We start from the raw sequence: 24,443 nt of genomic DNA on the forward strand, positions 1-24,443 counted from the left end.
TAAGTTGAATTGCTGAACTATGTTGCTAGGCAACGGTACTTAAACAGGTGCACAGCTCTGCGTCCGAGCACGACAGAAACCCGTTTGGCCTTAAAAACTTCCCATACCTAGTTAGAGAAAAACTTTACAAAGGCTCTATCTAAATTCATTATGACTGACATTAACACGTCTAGCGAAGTGAAATGTACTGACAGAATCCGAAATATACCGAAAGTAAGTCTATTTTAAGATAGCTTATCCTGTGCTATCGTACTGCTATTGTATTGTTTTAGTAAAATAGACCTTTATTTCTCTAATATTAACCATAGTGAACTTTTTTTTTTCTTTAATGCAGGCCGGGAAATTAATACCTCCAGGAGACAGTGTCAAAATCTGCTTACGAGAAGTGGAAAGAGTGAGTTCATTTTTATGTGTTTAGACATGGCATTCAGAGCATCCGGAAGTGGGGATAATTGTTGGAAAGTATAACTTCCAAGTGAAACCCCCCCCGAAAAATCACTTGAAGCTCTTTGGACGTCTCTATCTATTATCTCAGTTTAAAACAGTTGTTTTACATCTGTTGGGATTATTAATCAGATTTATTATTTTTTTTAGACAAAATGTGTGAAATTGTGGGTTAACTCTTTCCCTGTAAATTTCAGCCCACGACTCCACCGGTGGTGAGGAAATTCCGCAATAGCAACCAGCCCGGACCAGGAACTACCCGAGTCCACACAGGGAAGGCAAATGACCCAGATGTTGGCAGCACTCTTGTTCATGGTGTCATCACCAAAGCACCCCTCACTGTGAGTATGAGCTTCCTGTGATTGTTAAAGGGACAACAGGGAAGGTTTTTAACTAAACTGAAATTTGATAGGTTGATATTTTGTTTAGATCATGACCAATGACTCATGTATTGCTCTGCTTGGTAGTGGATTTAAGGCTCATATAACTTAAATGGAATTGACACAATAAATGAAATGGCATTTATACAGTGCAGAAAATTAAATATAATATAGTATATAAAATTTTCTGGACACACTGTATATTTTTTATTCCATATATATGGAATTTATTTATTTTGTTTTGTTTATACTGCTGTACATCTTTGATGTATGGTAGTACTACAATTTCCTTCACTATTTTACAAAGTATGACTGTGCAATCACAATAAAAAGTTACACTTGAACTAGCACTTAAACTAGCACTTGCTACAAATAATATCCTGTATGTAACTGTGTACAACTGTACTGTTGTTTAAGTTGGACTTTGACTTTGACTTTAGTGACTTAAGTATGGAAGGAAGGAAGTCTCACCACCTTACAGTTGATAAAGTAGTAATAGATTTCATTTCAAGATTTGGAGGATGCTCATATGTGAATTTTTACCTTTTGTACATCAATTTATGATTAAAAAAATGTCAAAAACATTGGCAAAAGTTCAAACTATCCTGGATTAAAATACAGTGAGGCTCTCACTTATTCTGTTTTTGTTATCCCTGTTAAGTTTGTGTTCAAATGTGTATGATTTACTTTTGTTTGTACTCTTCATGATTTATGACAAGCTTTAGAGTGCAGATATCAGATATAAGGCTACTTTTGTGCACATTCAAAACACACACATACAGTATACAGGACTGCGCTGTGCACATTGAAGAGAATGGCAACCTCAACATTGAAGTTTACCGGAAGCCCACACACACGGACCAGTACCTCCTCTTTGATTCCCATCACCCTCTGGAACACAAACTTGGGGTAATTAGGACCCTACACCACCGGGCAGAACATGTTCCCTCTAAGCCTGAAGGGAAAAAGAAGGAACACACACATGTAAAGGAAGCACTTAAAACATGCGGTTATCTTAATTGGGCGTTCTCTTTCGAGGATGCCAACGTTCACATTTTGGACAGAGAGGACAGATGGTTTGAAAGAGGAGTGAAAGAAGCCATTTACGTCCCCTGTGAGCGACCATCTTTGAACAGAGGCGGTGGTTTACGACACCAACTCTCTGCCATCTATAATCCAGTTTTGAGATCCCTTCCCAGACGCCTTAACGCCCACTCACATCCTGGGCCATCTGACCTCAGGAAATCACATGATAGGGTGGGGCCAGGTTTCACAATGAGCTCACCCGAAACCCTGGTTGATTGTGACCCACACCCGCTTTCACACCTTGGCTCATGTGATTAGGTAGAGGATCATCAGGGGTCCTTTGTCCCTCTTTGGGGGGAAACTCCCACTGGGTTTAAATCTGGGACTCTCCACCATTTGACCCTTAGAACTGAAGAAGCTTCTCGGATGAGAGGTGAAACGTCTTCAAGCAACTTAAAGAAGTCCAGACCCTTTTCTTTCCAAGCTCCTTTGACTACAATGACCTGGATGACTGAGAACCTTCACAGACACACATACAGTATCTGTGTTTTGGGATGCTCTTTTGGACTTGAGCACATATCAACTGAGATTGATAATGATCAACAAATTATAAGGGATGGAAAATATTAATGTAGGATTACTTAGGAAATGATCAACAACACTTGAAAAAGCACTGGCTCACTACTTACTGGCTTTGTCGTAGAATGAAAAAGCCTAATATTGGACCTTCTCTTCCATTTTCCTTCTTTTCTGACCTGCCTGTGTGCACATGGCATTAGAGGCGAAGCGGTGCAAGAGGATGTATTTGTACGTTTGTATGTTGGAAGTAAAAACGATCTACCCCTGTCAGACGCATTTATTGTACTGCTGTATTATAGTGGTTTCCCTAAGTAAGTCATTTGCTTTTTTCATGATTTTATGTTACCCCTCAAATTGAATTTTCCTAAGAAGCAGACATTGATGATGGTTTTTCTATTTGCTTTCTGGAGTTTTCTCTGTATTCACATCTGTTTTGTGATGTCACCGTGTTTGGAAGCTGGTGCACAATGTTGCTTTGAGTAGAAAATTTAAAGTATACAATGACACATTTAGAATACTGACTGACAATAATCGTTTTACATCATTCCTACAGAGTGAAAGCTTGCTAAATCCATCCCCAAAGACCTTGTTCCAGCAGAAGTTACAAGAACTAAGTGAATCTGTATATGCCTCAAATAAGAAGGCTCCTCTAGGCAGATCATGTGTCCAACGTTCTGAACTCCCCCCATTGTGTAATGAGAAAACTACATTTGGCATAAAAACAGTAAAAGGTATGTATAACATTAAATAAGTCAAAAGCTAATAAAACAACAAGAAAGTTGGTTTAACCTCCTAAGACCGAAACTCATGGCATGCATTTTTAATTTCTCTTTGCTATTTGAGCTATTTGGGACCTGATGAATGTAAAAACAAAGGATTACGTGATTTTCTTTTATTTTTTTACCTGAGTTTTGTTTCTAAGAAAAATGTGATCCACATATGAGGACATTCACTTTAAATTTTGATAGAACAGTGGCAGTATAATGTCCTTGTAAGTGGATATCGGGCTCTTGTAGGGCAAAATTTAGTATTTTGTTCTAGACAACCCAAAATGTGATGTCCACATATGTGGACACCAGGTCCCAGGAGGCTAAGTTTGTAATGGTTGTGTGCTGTCATTGAAACATTTTAAAACTTTTACATTTTTTGTTTTACATTCTAAGTTTTCTTATATTTATATATTTTTCTTATATTTCTTTATATATTTTCTGACTATCTCCCGTTCCTTTCATCAAGGTTTGGGTGTGCGTGAGATTATTAACCCTGCAAAAACAGCACAGGAGGTAGAGAGGGAAGCTGAGGTGGCACATGATGCTTACATCCGTAGCCGTAATGCCTATTTTGTTGGTAAGAATGAAGAAAATCATACTATTGATGCTGTCTTTACTCTTTCCACTAACGGTCTATTTCTGGAATTCATTTCATCATTTTCACCACAGTGTGATTATCTTACTTTATTCCAGGTGAACAAATTAATAGAAATTATGACAGGACTCGTTACAGTAAAGACAGCAGGTTTGGGATCCTCACACCTCATTTCAACGATGGCCGTAATCTTGGCAAAACTCTTCATTGGCTGGGTGAATCACAGAAGTAAGCACCGAAATAAAGTGGCCATGCAGCAAATTCTTTTGTTTTTCCTTAACACTGCATATCTGCTCCTTGTCCTTCTAATTTAAAAAGTGAAAGCCAACTCGAATTGTTCATATTTTTTTCTTAGGTTTTACAATCCAGCTGCTTGGAAGAGATCTGGGAACAGAGAGAAGATAGCACAACAAATGGGCAAAACCATCGTCAAGTACTTTTTTTTTTTTTTTTTTTTTTTTTTTTTTTAAACTGTCTGTAATGAAACATATGAGACCTGTAATTATCTCACTAAGATTTTATTTAATTTTCCCATTTCTTTTCATGTTCTTCAGGAGAGAAAAAACGTTGCCTGTTCTGCCTGATCACACGTTTGGAATGGTCTTACCACCGGATGATTTTGGTAAATTTTGTATAAAAATGTTCTCCCGCCTTACATACGGGAATATTTGGTGTGTCCTTAGAAAAAGCTTTTTCAGTTGAAGACAACAAATACTTCCTTTGCAGGCATTGGAGAGCTGATCTACTCCACAGGTCCACGGCAGTACACGAGAGGCCCAGACAGACAGCGCAGCCTGGTGAATGCAGTGAGGCATCACCTCAAGAAGGTCAACTTTGAAAACTTCCCCTCCTTGCTAAAGGCATTCAGACATTATGACAAGGTATGAATAGACTCACAACAGGTTGCCAACTTGTGTTTGATAAGTCAAAGTGCTGGTAGTAAGGAAGTCAAGCTGTTGGTTTTAAGATAAAGCCAGTGATGTGTGACTCTGTGGTAAGATGATTTTCAAAGTAATAGAGCTTTAATTCTCATTTTGCAGACTTGTGTCACACTTCTAAACACATACCGAAGTCTGTATGGGTTCAAAGGGTTGTTATTTATGAAACTAGAAACCAGTACCAAATATTTTGCCCATTGCCTACAGATTCTACATGTTCAAAATGTGTTTATAGGGATTATGAATCTGTTTTTTATGTTAATTACCAGAAAGGAAAGGGGATGATTGACAAAGAGGACCTGCGTGCAGTGTGTCATCAGTTCCAGCTGAACGTCAGTGAGTCGGTCCTGGATGACCTGATGGACTACTGTGACACAGACAAGGACGGGTTTATCAACTTTCTGGAGTTTGCCAACTTTCTCAACTGGAAAGACAAAATGCCCATCAACATTCGAGAGCAGTGCATTATTGCAAATGGTAAGAAGAAGGCAATTTAATCTATCGGTTGATTTTATGCTTCATCACAGAACTAAAACTGCACTGATACCACCGACAATATGGAATGCCAAAAGACGACAGATTTAAGTAGTTTTTACATTTTGGTCTGATTAATTTATCTGCAGAGCGTCAAACCAGCTCAGCTCCAGGTGACATAGAAAGAGTGACAGCACAGCTTCATGCCTGTCGGTTGGTTGATCTTGAGGACTTGCAGCCTGTTGAGCCAGGCAGCTCACTGAAAACTCTTAGAAGCCTTAGGCAGACAAGGGCAGCCCCAGACCACTTCAGAACTACCTCCTCCCTCATCGGGGCTGCAGGCGCTGGTCGTTTCCCATCAGGTAAGTCAGGAGACTTTAAGCTGACAAATATGTTTTGCGCTATTAAAGCTGCTTCTCGCTTTGGACAAGATTAAGGAAGGAATATACCAGGAATCCACTGTCATTCACTTCTTCTTAAACACAGATCTTCCTCATGACACAGTTCAAATCACTGTCGTACCAACTCATCAAAACCAGCCATTTTTAATAAAATCAAATACATGAGATATTTTAGATTGTGCATATTTAAAAACATCCTTTTGTATTTTAGAAATGTTTTACGTAGTTTGCTTACTTTTTACTCCCTTCCCTGTACATCATCTGGTCTCTCTTTAAATAGATGGACGTACATACGGGATCCCATCTGTGCGCTCAGATCTTCCAGCTCCTCGCATTAAAAGAGTCAGTGACAAAAACAATTATGGCGATACATCCACAGCTGGAGATCTTCTACATCCATCAGTTCATGCCCTGCAAGGTGTTTATGAGGAACATTTCTTCTGTCCTCGCAGCAAGGAGGAGGTACAGCCTATAGATGAGACTGGGGTGGCACTGTCTATCTTTCAAATCTCACCATCTTTTATTATTTGTATGAAAAAGAACATTATTGTTATTATTATTTGCCAACAGAAACAATTGTACATTTTTTTTCTGACACAGAGGAAAAAAGTTATTACAGCATTGTGCTTTTGAAGTTAGGATAAGTGAGATAAGCGTTTAAAAAGTTATTACACTATAGGTCAGTTGATGCACAACAATGGGGTCTGTTCCATAAAATAAACACCACTGATGTGGGTAATCTCATTTACTGCATCAAAGTCTGGCCCATATAATGTATCTGCCTAAGAAAGGCTTATGTCTGAGTTTTTCTTTTTTCTTTGTTTTTTAAAGATCAATTCAGAATCTTTGCTGGCAGTAAGTCAAACTCATTTCTCATGGATGCTGAACTCTGACCTCTGCCAGGGCTGCCTTTTGTCACTGATTCTGTTCAGTTTTTATGGACAGTTTTTGCTGGAGAGATTTCATGTCTTGGCTGGCTTAGGAATGACTTGGTGTCCCCCCACAATGGTGGAAGAATTACATGCATAAATACGTCTAAATGTGAAATTACTGAAGGCAGGGCTCTAGAGTGCGACCAGCAACCAAATTTTTCAATTTCGTGTGTACATTTGAAAGTACAGGTGGATAGAGAGAGGTGAGTAGCTGGAATAAAGCGATATCAATTCATTAAATCTTGAATCGAGTTTTAAATATAAATGTATTTTGCGGCAGAATCTCAGGTTAAAGCTCACAAAACTATTTGAACAACCACCAAACAGTAAATGAGAGCAGGTAAACGGATTCCACACAAAGATGTAAACACAGAGCTTGGACCCGACGCATCAGAATCAGCTTTCTCTTTCTCGGCTTTCTCACCTGACAGCATGGACATGCCGTCGGGGCTGAAAGCCGACAGCTCGCTGATTCTGAAGCATCGGTCTGCTTTGTGTTTACGTCTTTTTTGTGCTAGATTCTGAGCTGCAGGTTTTGTCTCTCTCCAACCAAATTTACTGAACCAGCAGCAAAACAAGACCCAAACTACGCTTCACATTTAATAAATGTCGTCATGAATTCCCTCTTACCTTTGCTGTTTTGCTTTCACCACGATAAAAATCACGCTGTTGTTTTTAGTTTGTTTGTTTGTTGTTGTTTTTTTGGGGTTTTTTTTACTTAGGCTTTCTCATCAGAGGTCATTTAATTTCTGCTGTTCAATACTGAAGAAATTTAAACTTTTTAAAATTATGCAAAATATGCATAATTACTACTGCAGTATATTTTCAAGGTTATCTGCTAGAAAAAGCCAGGCCAGGAAAATCTCCTTCATGTTTTTCTGTGTTTTATCCTCAGTTACTTTGATACAAAGGCATCTGCTGCTGTGATGCTACACCTCTGATAAAGCCTCACATGTATCAGTACTGATAAATGATCAGAATTATAATATTTCTGACTGTCTGGGTAAAAATTAATCTAATCGAATCGGGACCTTGTAATTCGGAATCGAATGGATTATAGAAATCAGTGACGATGCCCAGCCTTAGTGAGTAGCCTAGGCCTGACAGAAGTGGATGTAGGTGTGGGTAATAAAAAAAGATGAAAAGAACTATTGATAACTTTTTTGTTAAGTTAAGGCCTGATCCGCCTGAAATTCATAGCCAGTGCTCTGACACGGAGTCATCAATCTCTGAACGCTGAAAAAGCACAGTGTATCCAGAAAACACATTATATGCTGCGATAAATGCACTGTCCAAGTGTCCCCTCTCCCCACTGCCTTTCAGTGACAGGCAGCAGCAAACAGGTCGTCAAAGGAGGCCAATGTGATGATTAAGTTTAACATTGTCTACAATATTGCCAAAGCATTTTAAGCACAAGCACTTTTTCAGTAACTTATCTTTCTTGTAGAACTGTGCTCCAAATAAAGAACTTTGTGTTGACAAGATTGTTAGTTAATCATTTGCAAATCAATATTGTCTGTATGGACAGAAAATTTCCCCCCAAAAAAGTGCGAAGTGTAAAACTGCGGTGTTAAGCGGTGCAGTTGAAAAATTTGGGTGCTCTTAAATTTTGTGCTGGTGCGCCTAAGAAAAGTCGCACCAGCACAACCGTGGCAACAAGTTAGTCTAGAGCCCTGGAAGGTGTAGAAATACAGTATAAAATGCAAATGAAATGGTGAAAGTAATCAGGAGTCCTTCCAGAGAGCTGAAAAATAAAGTCAGAACAGAAGTACCAGAAAGTGCAGTTCCTCTAAGACCACTTAAGGCTGGCTTCAGAAGTGTGTCAGCTCCTCTAGAATCTCATGTTTAAAGTAGAGCAGATATAAACCATTTTGGTGTCCACAGCTAATTTCCCGCTTTATTAGAACATTTTTAAAAATAACTAGTTTAAACTGTAAACGCCAAATGTAGGAATAATTAAGCGCATGGCTGCTCTGAGTGTCACGTAGGTGCCAAGACACTCTTCTAACCTCAATTAATTCAAGTTACTGAACAAGACTGTCCAAGAGGTCTCCACTCATGAGTTTTCAGTTAAATTGAAGCAAGAATTTTTTATGTTAGCACTAATTAACAATCTGTGGATGCAGCTTACTAAGTCAGGTTGGTAGCCTTAGCTAATAGCGTAGCCCCCCCTCACTCTTGTCCATTTACGAGCCATTCTGGTTCCAAACACATAACCAAAGATTCAACAAACAAAATACCAACCCCAATCCGTCAAAGTTACCGTCTATAGTCCAGTCCAGTCTTTTATACATATTATGGTCTTTCTGTTATCAGCCTGCCAGATTTAAAAATATTTTACCATAGAGAGTTGGGGGCTGCCAGACTCCATTTATGAAAGAATAACAGAGCAATGACAGTGATGAGTAAGAAATGGCAGACAACAGTGTGCCTGAGCAGCTTCACTGCTTGACTTCATTGCTTGAATCTTTCTTACTGTTACTGACATATTTCTTACAGATTGCAACAATCTTCAGGAATGCTGGTGTGAATATTTCGGAGGAGACGTTTGAGGAAGCCTGGGAACTCGCGTCAATGAAGCAACCGACCAGGGAGGTTTGTGTGGAGAATTTCCGCAACGTTCTCAGGGAAATAAAAGCAATGTAATACCGAAGGGTTTTTTTTTTTTTTTAACACTAACAATTTTCCTCATCCATAGAAGTTTGTCCTTCTCACAAAAATTTGTTTTAGTTTGTTAGGAAAGCTTTTTTTAAACCACCATTCTCATAATTCTCACAGCTTATTGTCAGCTAAAGTCTTTTTTAAGAGCAGGAAAGAACGCTGTTTGCATTTCCTCTGTCTTTGCAACAGGGGAACTTGCAGTGCATAGGCTGTTTAAATGATTTCAGAGTCAGCTATGAAAGATCTGCATTGATATGAAAATATTCCAAAGAGACTGAGTTAAATTTGAATCCTTTCTGTGCTGCTACAGTCTTCAACAAAACAAAAACTACTGCTGATGAAAACTGCATCTTCTACACAATCGCGTGTTATATATTTTATGGATAAAGATCTACTTACCTGAATTAAAATTAAAATGTAAAAATATATAAAAAGGACGCAAGAAATGAAACTGTTTTTAAAAATCTTGACCTATTTTTTGGATTAAGGCTTTGTAGGTTGCTGCCTTTTATGTTATTTAATGAATTTGCTGGAAGCCACTTAACAGTTTCTGGCAGAACACCCATTCAAAAAGGAGGTTATGTGAAGAGACATACTGCACTTGCTGTGGTATTTTATTTTTTTCACTATATGGAATTATTTCTTGCGTCATTGAATTGGTCGTATGCAATGTTACGCTGAAGACCTGAGATGTTCTTTGAAGCTCTATTTTCATCACTGGGAACAGCAACAAACAACTTATCTCCTTTATGCATCAGAGCAGATTTTACAGCTATTAAGCACATTTTTTACTTTAGGCACTCTTGAGATTTCCTCAGAGAGCACACACAGGTGTACTTTTTCATACCAAACATCACAGATTTTTGGGTCCCATTCAAAACTTGTTTTGATCTATAGTTTGTTTATCTTGCCTGAATATCGTGTCTGTATCAGTATAACAAAAGTGCACACACACAAATGAATATCAGAGAAATTGTGATGCTGAGTGGCATAAACAGTTTTAATCAAAAATACTTCATTGTTCAATTAATTTGTTTTGATTTTTGTTTTAAAAACACTGATCATGTTTTGGGCTTCGTATGAAGTTGATGTCACCCATCATTAATAGGAACAGCACATTTGCCACGTCAGCATTTCAGTATTATGTCAAAAGTTTGTAGTGATGTTTCTATCCACTGATCAGAGTGTTCAGGTGCTTCAGTATTTCAGTCCCTGGACCCTTCATGTGCTGACGTGACTACTACATTGCAACTTGCTCCTAGTAGTTGCCAACCCTCTCAAATGGCAGCAGTATATGAATAAGTGAATGAAAATCAAGTTTAGTGTTTTTAGGCGTGCTTTGTTTGAGCAAACATTTTCTGTTTATTGGAAACAACATGCCATCCTTTGTTGGCATATAATAAGCTGCTGTGAAGCAGTGTTCAGTTATGATTAAAATGCAGCTGTCAGTAAATACTAAGTATGTTCTCTGAATCTTATCTCTTTTTTTTCTGTCTAGAAGTAGTATTAACTTTGATTTCCACACATATTTATCCCGTAATTCTATTAATCAACCTTATAATGAGACTCTGACAGAGACAGCACAATGAATCTGAAGCGTCCTGGAGCTGGGACACATGCAAACATACAAATACACATTAAAGAAAGCATGAGGAATTGTTTGCAATCTGCTTCGCTAACCAGATTAATGAACTAGTTGGCGTCTAGCCTGGACTGATTCACACGTCAGAACATACAAAAAAACAATAAAATAACTAATAAAAACATTAGCTTTTGTATATTCACCACTTGTTTATGTTTTCTTGTTAATTTCCATTAAAGTGAGTGATGCACAGGCATGTTAAATTGTTTAATGTACTCTCACCATATCCATGAGCATATTGACACGTACTAAGCTAACCACACTCATTTAATCCCATTATGACTCGGTGAGATGCTTGACTGGAACTATAAAAAAAAAATAAAAAATCCCCCCCCCCCACGCAAACTTCCGCAGACCCCGCGTATTACCATGCAGGAAAATTAGACTAATCCTCAGCGTGTTTCATTATGCATGAATTAGCGGACGCTAATGACAGAATCCTCTCTGTTTGTCAGATATGTTGTCAACATTAATAATACTGCAGCAAGCTTTAACAGAATTGGATGACACGCAACATTCACGAGCCTGTCAAATGTGATGTCTTCGACAAGTGACACATTGCTGGCAGTGACTGTGGGCACAAACACAAGCTAAGGTGGAGAATTTTATGGCAGAATTAGTCATTCTTGCTTGGAGCAAAACGATACTATTATAACTATTTTCATTTTGTACAAGATTTGTGTTATGCTCTCTTTGGCCCATCAAGAACTGGCTTCAACTTTGTCGCTGGCAGCCATCTACTAGAACATATGTCCCTTTCTGCTTGCTACAGAAAGTGGATTTTCTTCCCTGATGCTTTTTTTTTATCACTAACAGAATTCCGGTATTAGTTGAATACCAGAATACAGATCTAATATTAACAAAGTTTTCTCTTGGCCTTTATAATAGTCACTTGTGGGAAAAACTATTCTGCAGTGCTCCACAAAGTACCAAAGTACTCCACAAATTTGGCACTGCATGTCTGCACAAGTATTCAAAACCTACTTTAGCAACAATTTAACCACTAACAGGTGGGATTTCAATGTGTTGTTCTAGTTGCTGATGAAGCTGCAAGCAGAAATGAATAAAGAAAAAGAAATGCTAAACTGAACTGCAGTGTGAAACCTGAGCTATTAGCTCACATGGATTACTTTTACATACACTGACTTTATTATTTTAAACTTTGGCCACTCTAGCAGTATATATAAGGCAGGAAGTAAGGAGCATAAGCCCTTAGGTTTTCTTTAAGGCTTTTTAATGTGGGGATAAGAAACTGCAGAGGCAACCATTGGTGTAGAGCAGGGGTGTCAAACTCCAGTGCTTGAGGGCCGATGTCATGTCAAACTTGTAAATGTGTCCCTGCTGCAAAACACCTGAAAAAAGGTAGCAGGTCTTTAGCAAGACTCTGTAGAACTTGAATGCATGCTGAGGTGGCAGCTCCTAATGTAAGTGTAAAAATGTACTTTTATTGCACCATGCTCATTCACTCATGAGCTGCTGCAACATGAATCAAATGACTGAATTGCCACCTCAGCATGCAGTCAAGTTCTGTAGAGTCTTGCTAATGACCTACTAATTTTATTCAGGTGTGTTGCAGCAGGGAGACATTTACAAGTTTCATGACATCAGCCCTGGAGGACTGGAGTTTGACACCTCTGGTGTAGAACAAATGGAATCTGTTGGGTCCTGATTTTCATCAGGGAAAGGACAGAAATTGGTGATGCAGTTTATAGATAGAACATACTGGTACTCAGACACCAATCAGATCATTATTACTTCTTAGTTTCTAGAAAAAATACCTGTGTATCTCCATCATAATTTGTAGTTTCTTTTTCAGATTTAATAAAAATAACTTTTGGAACGTGACAAAAGATATCATGGTTACAGCTGTAATACAATGACAAATGACCAAACTCAATTTAATAAAGCATGTACTTGACAGGTCCCAAAAAAATAAGCATGTACATGAAGTTGGTCAATGATCCAGAAAATAACTTCAATCTGTTCATATACTGTTTTTGTCTTTGGAGTGTCTATTAAAGGGATAACATTTTCAATAAGAAAACACAAACGAGATAGTCAACAGACCATAAGAACAGTAATGGTGAAGCATATACAGAATCTCATTTAAAAACGCCTGACGGGGGTCGACAGGTGAATCAGAGAGACTGTACAGTACCACTACTTCTAGTCTGACATGTAAGGCTTTAGGGGCATCAAAGAAAAACCATCAAGTAGTACTCAGTGTCTGCACAGCTCCAGCACTCTGGGTCCCATTTAATGTGATCCAAATGGAAAATGATCAGTACAGTTTCTCACTTTGAAGGTTGCCTTCCATGCGAAAGCAAAAAATGACAAATCTGAGCAAAGCTGAGTCAGATTATTCAGCTAGTTTCCAGTGCCAGTGCCAAACAGTGGTAACAGTCCAGTCAGAAGAGGCTCCCCTCGTTAGCTCTCGGTGGAATCTGCGACGACACGAAGCAAAGATGGTTAAAAACTTCCCACACTGTTAATCATGCACATCCTAGATTAGTAGTACAAGTTTATTGAAAGTGCTGAAAGAAAAGATGGACCGACTAACCCTGACATTCAAACTAAGTTTTGGTTCTTGTCTCACCTTGAAAATAATTGTATATAATTCTGAAAATGGCGCCTGTTTCATGCCAAACTGTCGGTTTCATGTGAGCCTTCAGGATAACATTTGAAGTGTAACAGGATTTCTCAGAGAGGATTTTAAGACCTGGAACAATAGGACAGAGAATCTGGCTAACTAGATAGATGGGTATTAGGTAGAATAGCCACACACTGTGGTCCAACAACTGGATTACTGGCTGAGAACAGAAAGAGGCTTTGACTGTTAGCACTGTGTGGGTGTGGAATGATTTGTCTTTTTGTTTAACCAGCAAACTTTATTGAAGAATTTAACATACTCAGAGCTGGATTCCAAACTACAGGAAGTTAGCAGACCTTTGCAGTGAAGGAATTGCAGTTATGCCAACGTTTCTTAACACTTTAAGGCAAAAAAAAGAAGCCACAATTCTTTGTTGATATTTGGTGAAATAATAGAAAATAAAGTTACAAGTTACTGCTTATCTTTTACAGTCAGTCAGTGATCAAGCACAGAATAACAAAGGTTTATGATGTGGCATCAGATTTCTGCACAGCCAGGTTGCTTTCAAAGAAAAAAAAAAAGATTGATTTGCTTCATTTCAGGTATGTGACGGTAGTGGGTGTTGTTCTAAACACTGACCAACAGACACAACTGTGCCTGAATGCATCATATATCAACAGTGACAGAGGACTAAAAGTTGCTGCCTCTCAGTTTGTTTTTTCACACATCATCCCTGCACACATTGTGTGATAGCAGAACCAGTCACATGACCATTCAAGTACACTGAACATGCATCTGCCATCGTAAACAGGAAGCTGAAACTGTTTGATTTCTTGATGGGGAGGAAGAACCATGATGGTATAAATGAATTCCTTTGCCTAGATGCATGATTTTAAAGAATGGTTACATAAAGTGACTAGAAGCACGAGGAGATGATGACTGTGAAAAGAGCGTAATACGCTGATAAGATTTTCAAACTCCAAGTAGCTTAGCAGCATTTCCAAAAGTCTCAGTTTTAAAGGTCCATAAGCACCGCAGTAGTGTGGCTGTTGGTCATAAACCAACCTGCAAATTCAGAGTCTAAAATGAATCAACACAGAAACTTAATAAACTTCAGGTCCTCACATGGCCACTGTGGCTGGCTCCAAAAGAACATGATACCGTAATTGTCGGGCTATAAGCCGCTACTTTTTGCACAAGCTTTGAACCCTGCGGCTTTTAGTCAGGTGCGGCTTTTCTATGGATTGTTCATGAGCGGATTTGTTTTGTTTGTTCCGCTGTTGTACGGCACTACGTTGCCTGGCGGAAGGATCGAGGTTCAAGAGTGGTATGTTGGTCACATGTCCATCCGCCAGGCAACGTAGTGCCGTACGAAGTAGCGCGAAAAACAAACTTCAAAGTAGCACTACGCGTTCAGCTGGAGGCGTGGATGATGAGCGGTGATAAACTTGCGAAAAGCAAGTTATGCTCAACTCCACCGTTGGATTCTGACAGCGTGGAAAAGTGTGAAAACATCCACGATCACCAACGGATTTCGAAGGGCTGGACTGCTGCATGATGGAGAGGAGGACACCGCCACGGCCCTTCTGAGGGTGTTCGACTCTGACACTGACAACGAGGATTTCTTTGGTTTTGAAAGTGACAATGAAAGAGAGAAGCGGAGAGTGGATGACAAAGCCATCCTGAACCTGTTCGTTTCCGACACTGGAGAAGAGGACTTTGGTGGTTTTAGTGCGCAGGAAGAAGAGAAAGATGGTGAATGACTGACTTTTCTTCTTGATAAAGCCGTGTCACTGCACCTGAGCCTAAAAGGTAGTCTGAATCTATTTTTCTGGTGTGCTGTAGGTTATTATGTACTACATTTGTTACTCATTTATGAAGCACAGTACATGTTTTGTACTTGTAATTACCGGTACTTGTACATGTACCCTAAAAAGTTATGCAAATATGTACCCATAACTTGTTTTTCAAAATATTAATAAAAGTGATGTCTCCAAACAGCCGTCTCTTTCCTGACAATTCGCTTTGTGCATATTCTCTTACATATGATAAGTTAACATTGAAACACCTGCGGCTTTTAGTCAGGTGCGGCTAATGTATGTACAAAACAGGATTTTCCCCTGATTTTAGCTTGTGCGGCTAATATTCAGGTGCGCTCTGTAGTCCGGGAAATACGGTATTTGACCCCAGGGATATTAGATTTCTGTCAGTGCGCCCCAGGGCGGCTGTGGCTACAATGTAGCTTGCCATCAACAGTGTGTGAATGGGTGTGTGAATGGGTGTGTGAATGGGTGGATGACTGGATGTGTAAAGCACTTTGGGGTCCTTAGGGACTAGTAAAGCGCTATACAAATGCAGGCCATTTTTACCATTTCATATATCTCTGGATGCTGGTAAAGCTCAAATTTAACTGTGTGGGTGATTTGGGGCAGGTTTGATTTTAGTGTAGTGGTTAACACATTCACCTAATGAATGAAAGATCACACACAAATTCCTGGGAGGAAGCACACCTGGACATCCAGCCTAAAAAAATCAGCCAAATCAAACATTTAGATCCATTTGTTATGGCGATCATAAGGGAGCTACAAAAGAAGCTTCTATCTGTCAAATATTATTAACAACTATATTACATAAATATTCCTGCTAACCCAGCTAGTAAGCAAAATTCCACCTTCTCAATGAAATATGGTCACTTCTGGTTTAACCCCCCCCAAATGGTAACAAAAAGGCTTCAAAATATGTCAACCAACCCATGGGTGACATCCCAGTGAATATGTTCATCTGTTATATAGTCTTATTCCACAATTCTAAAAAGTTTTTAAAAACAAAAATGAAAAAGAGTTTTTAAAGCAAATTGAAAGCAGAAATAATTGTTTTACCCTTTTTTTCCTACCAGTACTATTTTTGTTTCTTACTTTCAAGTGACTGAAGTAGCAGTAGAAATATACATGTCACTTTTGCCACTTTCCTTAAGAGGGGCATTAAATACAACACAGACCCTCATCCATGGGATCCTTCTGAACATTTCACTGTTATTCTTTCTGCATTTACTTTAAAAACCTTCAACTCACCACCAGCAGCTCTGCTCCCCTCCCAACAAAAACAGACCTGCTGTATAATAATTCAAGATGGCGCCGAGTATGGCAGCCTCGTCGCGAGCTCCCCCAAGCAACGGCTTTCTTCTGTGTTTAATTTTACTTTTCCTTTATTTTTTCACGAGCAGCACTTGTCTCCTTGTGTACGACCGACAAACCTTACTGGACATAAAAGACGGTCTTTCTAATAACTTTCCGGAGTTCAAGTTTTGCAACACGGACGCTCCGTTTGCAGACCCCCCATTCATCTCACCTGAGACGCCTTTGTTCTCTGGCCCTGGAGGCCGCAAACGCCGACGCAGAGGGAGAAGATCTGGCGTTCTGGTTCGACTGAGACGGCGCACTTACAGACCACCGTTACCCAGTTTATTACTGGCTAATATGCAGTCTCTGGAGAACAAGCTGTGCGAGCTTCGGGCACGGATCTCATTCCAGCGAGAGATGCGGGACTGCTGCGTGATATGCCTCACAGAAACCTGGCTATCGGACAAAGTACCGGACTCCGCAATACAACTGCCGGGGTTCTCTGTGCACCGCGCGGACAGGTCACAGGATCTTACTGGGAAAAGCAGAGGCGGTGGTGTGTGTTTCATGATCAACAACAGCTGGTGTGATTATGCGAACGTGCACCCGGTCAAATCCTTCTGCTCACCGGACCTGGAGTACCTGATGATTAAGTGCCGGCCATTCTGGCTACCGAGGGAATTTACAGCAGTGATTATTACGGCTGTTTACATTCCCCCACAAGCCGACACTGACCGTGCACTCAGGGAACTGTACAGCGCGATCAGCAGCGAGGAAACCGCACACCCAGAGGCAGCGTTTATCACAGCCGGAGACTTTAATAAGGGAGACCTGAAGAAAGTCTCACCAAAACTCCATCAACACACGTGGAAACCGGCTACTCGACCACTGTTACACCTCTTTCCGGGATGCGTACAAAGCCCTCCCCCGCGCCCCATTCGGCCAATCAGATCACTGCTCCATCCTGCTCCTGCCCGCCTACAGGCAGAAGCTGAAACAGGAAGCTCCAACCCGGAGGGCGGTGCACTGTTGGACGGACCAATCGGAGTCTGCGCTGCGGGACTGTTTTGATCACGCGGACTGGGAAATGTTTCACGTGGCCGCCAGAGACATTGATGAATACACAGACTCAGTCTGTGGATTTATCAGGAAATGCGTGGAAGATGTCGTCCCATCCAGAACAGTCAAATCCTTCCCAAATCAAAAACCCTGGATTAACGGAGATGTTCGCGCGGCACTGGTGGCACGGAACACCGCCTTTGCCTCCGCGAACACATCGGACTACAAACACGCACATTACCAACTCCGGAAGACGATCAAAGCAGCCAAACGTGAGTACAGGGACAGGGTGAAGCAACAGTTTGACAACCCTCGGAGTATGTGGCAGGGACTAAACACGATCACAGACTTTAGAGGGAAAACCAGCACACCGCAGACCACGGCCTCCCTGTGTGAGGATCTAAACGTATTCTACGCTAGATTCGACACAGCGAACACCATGAGACCGGACAGTGTGCGCACCGCGGATGACGTCAGTGCGCACACTGTGTCTGAGGAGGATGTGCGGAAGTGCTTCAGGAAGGTGAACGCACGCAAAGCTACTGGTCCGGACGGGATTCCCGGCCGCGTCCTCAGGTCATGCGCGGCTCAGCTGGCTGGAGTGTTCACGCACATCTTCAACCTTTCCCTCTCTCTGTCTGTAGTCCCAGCCTGCTTCAAAATGGCCACCATCGTCCCTGTACCCAAATCCTCCACCATCTCCTCATTGAACGACTGGCGACCTGTAGCCCTGACCCCCATCGTAAGCAAATGCTTCGAGAAGCTGGTCAGGGACTTCATCTGCTCTGCACTACCCGACTCACTGGACCCTCTACAGTTTGCATACCGCCACAACAGGTCCACTGATGATGCCATAGCCCTGACACTACACACTGCCCTGTCACACCTGGAGAAGAGAGACACGTATGTGAGGATGCTGTTTGTAGATTACAGCTCAGCATTCAATACCATCGTTCCCTCGAAGCTGGACAGGAAACTGCAGGATCTAGGACTGAGCAGCTCCCTCTGCAGCTGGATCCTTAGCTTCCTGTCTGACAGACGCCAGGTGGTCAGACTGGGCAGCATCACCTCATCCCCCATCACACTGAACACTGGTGCTCCACAGGGGTGTGTACTGAGCCCTCTCCTGTACTCACTCTACACCTACGACTGCACAGCCACTAACAGCTCCAACATCATTGTGAAGTTTGCGGACGACACTACAGTGGTGGGTCTTATCACCAACAGTGATGAGACAGCTTACAGGGAGGAGGTCAGCGCCCTGACCCACTGGTGTCAAGACAACCATCTCACCCTCAACGTCGCAAAGACAAAGGAGTTGATAGTGGACTTCCGGAGGTGCAGAGAAGTACACACCCCCATCACCATCAACGGCGCTGCTGTGGAGAGAGTGAGCAGCTTCCGGTTCCTTGGAGTACATCTGGCTGAGGATCTTACGTGGTCAGTACACACAAACAAAACAGTGAAGAAGGCGCAGCAGCGCCTCTTCTTTCTCAGGAGACTGAAAAGATTCGGCATGAGCCCCCGCATCCTCAGGACCTTCTATCACTGTGCCATTGAGAGCATCCTCACTGGATGCATCACCACCTGGTATGGCAACAGCACCGCCTACAACTGCAAAGCTCTCCAGCGAGTAGTGCGGTGCTCTGAACGGATAATTGGAGGTGAGCTTCCCTCCCTCCAAGACATCTACAGGAAGCGGTGCCTGAGGAAAGCGGGGAGGATCATCAAGGACTCCAGTCACCCCAGCCATAAACTGTTCAGACTACTTCCATCAGGAAGGAGGTTCTGCAGCATCCGGTCCCGTACCAGCAGACTGAGAGACAGCTTTTTCCATCAGGCCATCAGACTGCTGAACACGTCATAGACACCTCAGCTTCACTACTGGAACTTCAACATTATGCACTCCACACTGTATATAAATGCCACTTGTTTTGCACATATTCAACTCTGTATATTTTATATATTTTATTATTATTATTATTATTATTATTATTATTTATTTGTTTTTTTAATTTTTTTTTAACTATTTAATTTGTAAAAATGTGCATACACACACACACACACACGTAGGAAAATATTTAGTATACACATCCAGAAATGCATACACTATTATATATTGTACATATATTTATTAGTTTCAGGTTGGCCATTCTTGTATTTTGCTCGTTTGTGTTGTTGTGTTTGCACATCTCTGTTGCTTGTGGGGCTCGCACACAAGAATTTCACTCGCATGTGCTGTGCCAGTGTGCCTGCACATGTGATGTGACAATAAAAGTGATTTGATTTGATTTGATTTGATTTGTATGCTGGAAGGCCTGCAGGTAGCTTTGAGCTTTTGCCAACATAAGATTATCTCTAAGCAAATATTTGTACACTTTAATTTTGCATCAGCATAGCCTATATGGAGAAGTAAAACAAACAAAGATTTGGGCACATTTCAGCAAATTAATGATCAAAAGTTTTCTTTAAGCAAAGAAAGAGCAGACATAGCTTCAGCTCTGCTAACATGCCAGAGCTGAATGAGGAAATATTTGTTTCAAAGCCATGCTTCTGGATGATTGGCTTGTTTGTGATGTTGACAGATGACGAGATGAGTGCTTACTCATAAACAGCAGTTACAATTTTCTTCTGTGGGCCGTCGTCTTCACTGGATCCCACTTTGAAGATTTTTGTACCCTCAGGGTCATCGGGTCCTTCATGTGATGACAGGATCCAAAATCTCATGACGATATAGCAAAACTTCCTACCTGCAAGAAAAAAAGACAGAAATCAGAGTCCGTCCTGCTGTTCATATCACTTCCTCATCCCATGTTCTGATTTCACAAACTGACCATACTGATCAAAGACGACAGAGATGTCCTCTGGAAGCACAAATACAATATCATCCGTTTGGACACCGAGCTGCTTCCTCTGAGCATCAGTGAGAGACCCACACCTCTTCTCAACATATTCCAACATCTGGAAGGAAAAACAAGACGATCATTACTAAAAAAAAGACTGAAAGTGGGAAAAAAAAGTCTTAATTTGACATAAATACTAAATGTTAGATTTTATTAACACTAACAGTTTGATACAGTCCTGTACTGTCTGTGTGAGACCGTCTCAACAAAGTCAGCTTTTTTTAAATACACCTTTGTTATGTCTTTGATGTGTTACCTCATTGGACACTATCCCCTTTAGCTCATGATATCTGCCGTTGGACATCTTGTTGGAGACATGAACCAAGGCCTGGAATGGATGAGGAACAAAAAGGTGGCTTATTCTCTTTAACCACAGTATTTAATAAAAAGCCGCGATTCCTGATGGTACAAGTGTGTGTTTGCATCTTTAAAACGGGTTTACAACCTGCCATGTTGCCTCAGGCTGGGTAATAACCAGAAAAATAAATAAATACACAATCTTAAAAGTCTCTAGTTGAAACTGTAACTGCTCTGCTGCTTTCAGTCGTGTTATGTGTTCTTCATTAGCACAATGAACCTGCCCAGTTTTCACCTTGGCAGGTTCATTCAGTAGGGGTGGTTGTAGCTCAGATAGAAGAGCAGGTCATCCACTAATCAGAAGGTTGGTGGTTCAATCCCTGGCTGCGTGTGCATTCACTGAAGGTGGAAAGCATTTGTTTATGGGGGGAATGCTTTTTTTTTGGGGGGGGGACAAGCACATGTGGGACAACACTGCTATTAAAAAAAGTAAAGCTGAAGATAAACAGGCGGATGAAGGTCACGTGATGTGATGCAAACTTTAGCACAGAGCAAAATGTTATTTAGCGAGGTATAGTTTAATGTGGTGTTGTCCCACCTACGTTATCCAATCCATGACCTCTTGATGTATCAGATGTAAACGTGTATTTACTACTAAAGGTAACTCTTTCAAACAATGGTCCATATGAAGCATGAAAAATGTGCTTTTTATTATTGACAGTACTGATGAAAAAGTAAAACGGCCTGTCGGTATTTACCTGCTTCACACCTCTTTCAAACTCCTCAGAGTTGACGTCTAACTCAAAGTACAGATCAAGTGCAAACATGATGACCTTACACCTGATCCATGTGATCGGGTCTGGAATGCCGACCACGGAGATAGCGGGCCGGCGGCCGGAGCTCTCCTTGGGCCCGTCAGCTCCATGCTGCGAGCAGAACAGTCTGTGTTTCACACCGGCGAACACGAGCCTCCGGCCCGGCGCCACGGTGTAAAGACGCACGGAACGCACAACCGGACCGTCCCACTGCCGGTGCGCAGCCGGCTGCTTGCAGCTGTTCTTGCGGGCACAGACCCCCGCTGTACAGGCCACGAGGCCGCCGAACTCCCGGCATGCGGCGAGGCTGCTGATCCGCTGCATCAGAGCGGGAAGGACACAGCGTTAAGGCTCCGTGTCCACCACAGACCGGGGCGACAGCCTCCATCCACACTGCAGCCTCTTCTAACCTTATGCAACTCACCCCATATTGTACCCATAATGCCTATGGTGAAAACGACGTACACATAACAGTGCTGCTTTCAAGAACTGTTGGAAATTTTAACAATCGGAGCAGTTAGGCCCAATGACTGTGTGTGTTTGGCCTTGCCTGTGCTGGGGTTCGTCTTCGCTTTCACAGAACTCTAGCACTCGGTCTGCTGCTGTTTACTTTGAACAATCACTACAGTATTGTTACATTTTTATAAATATGTTTTTATTGCTTTGAAGTCTTAGACTCTTGAACTATGCTATCCTACAAGTTAGTATGCTAAACAGTACATATAATGATCATATTCAACTTCTGCAACATTTTCAATAACGATCTGCTACATTTTATTTCCTGTTTTTTTATATAATATTCATTACCGATTTGAGCACAGACAGATAATGCTCAGTATTTTCTGGCAAAATGTGTGACTACATATTTATACCGTATTTTACACAGTCGGTCCTTCAGATTGAATTCAGATTGTTTTTGAAAGACTAGACTGGATCTGCGTAAGAGTTCTATGCGTGAATGGCACTCATTGGGGGTATTTAAAGGCAGCAAAGTGGTTTTACTGATAGGATCCAGTAGAGGGAGATAAATACTCATTTATCGTGTGTGTGTGTGTGTGTGTGTGTGTGTGTGTGTGTGTGTGTGTGTGTGTGTGTGTGTGTGTGTGTGTGTGTGTCGAATAAGGGAACTAGAAAACAAACTTTACGTGTGTCTCTGCCCGCATGTAGTCTATTATAAAAACAATAAAAGAGAACATGTAAAAGAAAAAAGCAGCAGCAACACACACACACGCACGCACACACACACACACACACACACACACACACACACACACACACACACACACACACACACTCTGAGTTGTTCACACGGGCCAGCAGTTTTAGCCAGGCTTTTGTTTTCTGAGCAGGTGCCCAAAATGATTGTGCGAAAATGTGAAATTTGATCAGCAGACCAAAACATCATTAAGTCCCCGCTGTTCTCGGTGATTGCAGGTCAGCTCCGCTGTATCGTCGCGCTCTCCCTCCTCTGTGCACACACGCGCTCGCACGCATTCAGCAGACACCTGCGCGCGGCCCCGCCCACCTGAAGTTCTCCCAACTAATTTTATTTATCAATAATTAGCCGCGCAGCACTTGGTTATTTGAAATTGCGCTCAGACACGGAAACCTTTCCGGGATGTATCATAGTAATTATATGTGTCAGTTGAGAATGCTTTTTACATCTGCCAGTGGAGTGGAGCAGAATATTAACGACTCCTCGCTGGGTGGGATTAATTGTTGGAGAATCTGCAGTTTAATACACAAGCGAGGAAGAGTTAGAGTCCGGGTTGCTGTTTATTGCACCATTGGTAAATTAAACATACACAGTCTGAACTGACACAGGGAAGGTCCCCAAGACAGGGCCACGCTGTGCACTAACAATGCAGGGCACGATCAGAGACATTATCAGAGCAAGTTGTGGAATTCAATGAATCCTGGACTTGAAATCTGTGGGAGAAGTAGCAAAGACTGGAGTGGAAGTATTATTCAGATGGGCAAATTTCGCCTTATTTGAGGGCAAATTCAGGGTTCATTAAGTTTGAAAGATTTTCATCAGATTTAGAACAGATTCTATACCTGCACTTGTACACAGCAAAATCTCCAGTGTTAAATTAACACTAGAGAGTGTCTATATGGGTCCACTCCTCTGGGTGTTAAATACAACACTGTTGAGTGTTAAATTAACACTTTTGACAGTGTTATATGTTTAAAAGTAACCTAGTCAGTTTTGAAGATTAACAAAGACTAACACTGAGCAGTGCTGATTTTCTAACACTGGAAAATAACTCAGAATGTTAGAAATATTCCAGTGTTAGAAAATCAGCACTGCTCAGTGTTAGTCTTTGTTAATCTTCAAAACTGACTAAGTTACTTTTAAACATATAACACTGTCAAAGTGTTAATTTAACACTCAACAGTGTTGTATTTAACACTCAGAGGAGTGGACCCATATAGACACTCTCTAGTGTTAATTTAACACTGGAGATTTTGATGGTAAAAATGTTCTTTTAGATAAATCTGTAAGCTTTGCAGGGTTGTAGAAGGACTTTGGTGTTATTTAGCTGAAAATAACAAATCTGAAGCTGCTCAAATTCTTGTAAAGTTCACATTAGTGAAACTTTTAGGTCCCCAGGTCTCTCCTCATGTTGTTGTATTGCAAGTGTAAGTAATTGTGATGTTGTTTAAAGGTGATCACATACAGCCATATCAAAGTCTTGTGTATCGTTTGGGGTCATTTGAAGAGCTGAACTTGACTTAAAGGTAGTGTACCTTCTTCAGTTGAGGTTGGTTTTGAGATTTTCGGGCGTCAGTATCTTCAAATGGGACTGTAAATGAG

At 41.1% G+C, this 24,443-nt stretch overlaps 2 protein-coding genes across 2 annotated transcripts; one reads left to right on the forward strand and one right to left on the reverse strand.

The window, feature by feature from the left end:
* The first annotated feature begins 61 nt into the window (after positions 1 to 61).
* efhb (EF-hand domain family, member B) lies at positions 62 to 11,139 on the forward strand. The gene is made up of 13 exons (XM_085423801.1): positions 62 to 213; positions 335 to 394; positions 642 to 785; positions 2,983 to 3,160; positions 3,666 to 3,776; positions 3,893 to 4,022; positions 4,150 to 4,227; positions 4,349 to 4,416; positions 4,521 to 4,675; positions 5,002 to 5,209; positions 5,356 to 5,568; positions 5,888 to 6,069; positions 9,039 to 11,139. The coding sequence occupies exons 1-13, from the start codon at positions 151 to 153 to the stop codon at positions 9,183 to 9,185; spliced, it is 1,737 nt and encodes a 578-aa protein (XP_085279927.1). The 5' UTR covers positions 62 to 150; the 3' UTR covers positions 9,186 to 11,139.
* Positions 11,140 to 11,968: 829 nt separating this feature from the next.
* On the reverse strand, positions 11,969 to 22,080 carry LOC146659850 (m-AAA protease-interacting protein 1, mitochondrial). Its single transcript, XM_085423802.1, has 5 exons — positions 21,569 to 22,080; positions 20,770 to 20,841; positions 20,445 to 20,571; positions 20,216 to 20,360; positions 11,969 to 13,286 (listed from the first exon to the last, which is right to left on the reverse strand). The coding sequence occupies exons 1-5, from the start codon at positions 21,947 to 21,949 to the stop codon at positions 13,202 to 13,204; spliced, it is 810 nt and encodes a 269-aa protein (XP_085279928.1). The 5' UTR covers positions 21,950 to 22,080; the 3' UTR covers positions 11,969 to 13,201.
* Between the last annotated feature and the right edge of the window lie 2,363 nt (positions 22,081 to 24,443).

The sequence above is a fragment of the Rhamphochromis longiceps genome, linkage group LG11, assembly GCF_057381845.1.
Source record: "Rhamphochromis longiceps isolate RC_006_pf linkage group LG11, R_longiceps_female_GT1.1, whole genome shotgun sequence".
NCBI lineage: Eukaryota > Metazoa > Chordata > Actinopteri > Cichliformes > Cichlidae > Rhamphochromis > Rhamphochromis longiceps.

Excerpts from the sequence above, each read along its gene's own strand:
- efhb (XM_085423801.1), top strand. The coding sequence starts at position 151 with ATGACTGACATTAACACGTCTAGCGAAGTGAAATGTACTGACAGAATC. Across the intron at positions 214-334 it reads GAATCCGAAATATACCGAAA|GCCGGGAAATTAATACCTCC; the intron begins GTAAGTCTATTT and ends TCTTTAATGCAG. Across the intron at positions 395-641 it reads GCTTACGAGAAGTGGAAAGA|CCCACGACTCCACCGGTGGT; the intron begins GTGAGTTCATTT and ends TGTAAATTTCAG.
- LOC146659850 (XM_085423802.1), bottom strand. The coding sequence starts at position 21,949 with ATGCAGCGGATCAGCAGCCTCGCCGCATGCCGGGAGTTCGGCGGCCTC. Across the intron at positions 20,842-21,568 it reads TTGAAAGAGGTGTGAAGCAG|GCCTTGGTTCATGTCTCCAA; the intron begins GTAAATACCGAC and ends CATCCATTCCAG. Across the intron at positions 20,572-20,769 it reads AGGGGATAGTGTCCAATGAG|ATGTTGGAATATGTTGAGAA; the intron begins GTAACACATCAA and ends TTTTCCTTCCAG.